Source organism: Bison bison, unplaced genomic scaffold (genome assembly GCF_000754665.1).
Source record: "Bison bison bison isolate TAMUID 2011002044 unplaced genomic scaffold, Bison_UMD1.0 scf7180017864371, whole genome shotgun sequence".
NCBI classification, from domain to species: Eukaryota; Metazoa; Chordata; class Mammalia; order Artiodactyla; family Bovidae; genus Bison; species Bison bison.
Genome location: NW_011494943.1, coordinates 7,408,343 through 7,411,903, shown reverse-complemented (window position 1 = coordinate 7,411,903; position 3,561 = coordinate 7,408,343). Strand labels below are relative to the sequence as shown.

The following is a 3,561-nucleotide window of genomic DNA, read 5'->3' as shown; positions in this document are numbered from 1 at the left end:
ACTGAGCGACGCAGGGGCTTCCAAGCTCAGGGCTGCATCCACCCGGAGCTCCCACCTGCCCCCCCAGGTGCCTGCACTAGTCGAGCTGCTGCTCCTCCTTCAGCTAAGCGTCCCTGAAAGAACAGACCTGTGGGAGGAGGGGGTGCTGTAGAACTGGGGGGAGCAAACACGAGCCTCTGGGAGCGTCCACGGGCAGCAGGCAGGCGCCGGTGAGCACCTGCTGTGTGCCTGGCCTGTGTTGGGTGCTGCATGCTCTTCGTTTTGAACCCTCGTTATGAGTCAAAAAAGGGCTTCCCTGGTGGCTCAGACACTAAAGAATCTGCCTGCAGTGCAGGAGACCTGGGTTCGATTTCTGGGTCAGGAAGATGCCCCGGAGGAGGGCATGGCAACCCACTCCAGTGTTCTTGCCTTGGAGAATCCCATGGACAGTGGAGCCTGGCGGGTCATGGAGTTGCAAAGAATTGGACAGGACTAAGAGACTAACACACAGAAGTCAAAAACGGTCCTCATTCTGAAGGATGTTGTGAGGAATAAATAAAGGCAGACAGGGCTTGAAACATGCCAGCGCCCCACGGTGGTAGCCTGGCCAGGGGTGGGGAGCGTGGTCTGTCTGCACATACCCCGGTGGGGCTGGGTGCTCACCTGCTCACAGAGGAGCCTGAGGCAGTAGGGGTGGCTGAAGCTCTCCCGGGGGTAGAACACCTGGATGGGGGCACGGGAGACCGAGAGTGGGCGGGTGGTCCCCCCGCCAGCTCGGCTCCCGCCCCACCTCGCCTCCTGGGCTCAGATGAAACCAGGCAAGGAGGTGGGCAGTGGGGAGCCGACGCCGGGGTCCCAGGCTGGCTCCTCCACAGCCTGTGCCCCGCCCCCCACCCAGAGCAGCTGGGGTGAAGCCCACCCTGGTGCCCACCTCCTTGCGCAGGAACAGCCTCCAGGGGGCGCTGGCATAGGAGAAGCACACGCTGCCCGAGGGCACGAGCAGCTGGGTGGAGACCCCCTGGTCCCCCATGGGCTCCACCAAGCCTGGCAGATGGAGGGGCCGAAGAGCATCGGGTGTGGACCTGCCTGGGGGCACAGGCAGAGAAGACCCTCCTCCCCAGAGCCCCGCACGCCCAGCCAGCTTCATCTCTGCCGCTCCCTCCCACCTGCTGTCCCAACTCCCGCCTCCAGCTGTCCCAGACATGCGTGGGCCCTCCCTGACCACGTCAGCAGGGCCACTAAATTCTTGCCGGGGCCAACGCCCTATGTGTGACAGTCCGTCTGTGCCAGACAGGCCCCGGGGTTGCCCCGGCCCTGCCCCCTACGGGAACACGGAAGCTGGGGCTCCTCGCCTACGGCTCCAAAGTCCAGAAGCCCGAGCCGCTGACCTTGGCATTGTGAGCTTGGATAGGTCCTTGGGAATCCCCCCTACCGTGCCCCCTCCAAAGCCCACCTAGCAGGAATGTGGGGTTCCTTACTGCGGGGCTCAGCTGGAGGGCTCGCTGGCTCCCAGGGCGGAGGCAGTGGAGGTGCGGGCGGAGGGGGTGGTTTCTGGGCAGTGGGTGGGTTCTGGCCAAACAGCTCTTGAAGGGGCCCCTGCTTCTCCTTGATGGAGCTGGACGGCATCAGCCGTGGTCGGGCCCTGGGTCGAGGGGCCACGGCCGGTGGGGGGGTCTTCCCTGGGCTGGGGAGCGTCTGGGAACACAGGGAACACACAGAGGCTGTGACCCAGGGCCAAGTTCACCCCAGGGAGCCTCAGGAGGATTCCAGAGCGGAGCGGCTATGCTCTGGACCAGAGGGCACCTCACCTGAGGGGGCGAGGAGGCACCATTGATCCCCAGCTTAGCCAGAGCCTCATCCTTAGGGTTGTTTTTCTTTAGGAAACTTTGGGGGGGCTTCCTGAAAGAAGGAAGAGGTCACAAGTTCACAGGGTGACTCTCTGGGGAGCGGTTAGCCCCTCCTCCCCTCCCCCCTTTCCTCTCCCCTTCCCCTCCCCTCCCCCCTTCCCCTGGCACCTCGCCGGCTGCACGGGCACAGGCACGGGGCCAGGGCGGCTCTGGTACATGCGGATGATGTTGCGGATCTCCCTGCTGGGCTCTGCCCGCCAGGGCTCAGGGTCCGAGCTACGCACCACGGCTTTGCCCCCGGCCGGCCTGTGCCCCCCGCCAGGCCCCACCTCCGTGGCTGGCTCAGCCTCGGCCTCCTGTGCAGCTCTGGCTGCACCTTGCGACAGTGGCGGCTTCTTCACCACCTGGGGAGGCGGAGCTGAGGGCCCTGCCCATGAAGAGAGGAAAGAAGTGAGACCCTGTGCAGAACCCCGAAGGCCCAGCCTGCCCCCCGCCTCCTCACCACCTGCTCTCTGTTCCTCCTCTTCTGGCTCCTCGTCCTGCACCTCTGCCTGGGGGATCTTAACCTTGGCTGGAGGCTTCATGGTCTTCACCTTGCTCGGCTGCTGCCCTGTAAATGCCCCCCAGATGGTCCTGTCTATTACCTTCCACTTGGCCCGCCCCTCTGAGCTTCCCTGGTGGCTCAGATGGTAGAGAATCCTGCCTGCAATGCAGGAGACCTGGGTTCGATCTCTGGGTTGGGAAGATCCCCTGGAAGAGGGCATGGCAACCCACTCCAGTATCCTTGCCTGGAGAATCCCCATGGACAGAGAAGCCGGGCAGGCTACAGTCCGTGGGGTCACAAAGAGTTGCACACGACTGAGTGACATTGGGCTCCTGGATGGGCCACCCTGACTAGAGGGCAACCTCCCATCCCCTGGCCAGGCTGGGGCGGTGTCTGAGTCTGTGTCTGATTGCCTCCCCAAGGATGCTCACCCAACTTCTGGAAATAGTCTCGCTTCTGTTGGAAGCTCCTGGGCCGTGGGTGCCTGTCTTCAGCCTCCTGCGGGGCCTCCTGCTGGCAGGAAGGGGAACAGAAGGAGCAGCCTTGCCGGCCAAGTTGCCACTCGCACAGTGCACCCACTCGGACCCGCAGGGCCGAGGCCGGGCAGCATCTTTTCTGCATCGCCCTGTGGCCCCATCCCCAACCCCCCACGTCTCCCACATCTGCAGCCCTGAAACCAGCTGCCCATCCCAGGCCCTGCCATCTCCCCAGCCTTGGCTCCTCACCCTCAAGCGGGCACCTACCAACTCCAGGCCACTCTCTGGCTCCTTCTGGGGGGTGGGTGTCTTGGGCTTCTGGGTGATGGCTGGAGGAGGTGAGGTCAGGGAAGCTGCTATAGGGGCTGGGCCCGGGGCCGTGGCTGGGGCTGGAGCTGTGGCTGGAGCTGGAGCTGCAGCTGGGGCTGGGGCTGGGACCAGGGCCAGGGCCTGACTCTGCTTCTGGAGTTGCTTTGCCTGCTGCTCCAGGGACAAGGTCATGGCCTGGGTGGTCATCTGCTGGGCCTGATGGACGGGGCGTGATGCGCCAGATGAGAGCCAGCCTCGCCTCTCCCTGCAGGCTGGTACCCACAAGGCGATCCGTGGGCCCCACCATTCCTCACCAGGATCCGTGCTTGCTGGTTGATGAAGTCCTGCTGCTGGGCCGCCAGCTGCCTCGCGTCCAAGCTGGGAAGCACGGGCTGTGGCTGGGGGG

The 3,561-nt window shown here is 64.6% G+C and overlaps 1 protein-coding gene across 1 annotated transcript in view; it reads right to left on the bottom strand.

The window, feature by feature from the left end:
• LOC105000550 (unconventional myosin-XVB-like) overlaps nucleotides 1-3,561 on the bottom strand; it is a 25,118-nt gene that overhangs the window by 1,849 nt on the left and 19,708 nt on the right. Inside the window, 9 exon segments of the mRNA XM_010856502.1 lie at nucleotides 643-702; nucleotides 911-1,023; nucleotides 1,458-1,674; nucleotides 1,788-1,878; nucleotides 1,995-2,253; nucleotides 2,332-2,436; nucleotides 2,802-3,050; nucleotides 3,110-3,371; nucleotides 3,470-3,554. Of these exon segments, the coding sequence (XP_010854804.1) occupies nucleotides 643-702; nucleotides 911-1,023; nucleotides 1,458-1,674; nucleotides 1,788-1,878; nucleotides 1,995-2,253; nucleotides 2,332-2,436; nucleotides 2,802-3,050; nucleotides 3,110-3,371; nucleotides 3,470-3,554 (1,441 nt within the window).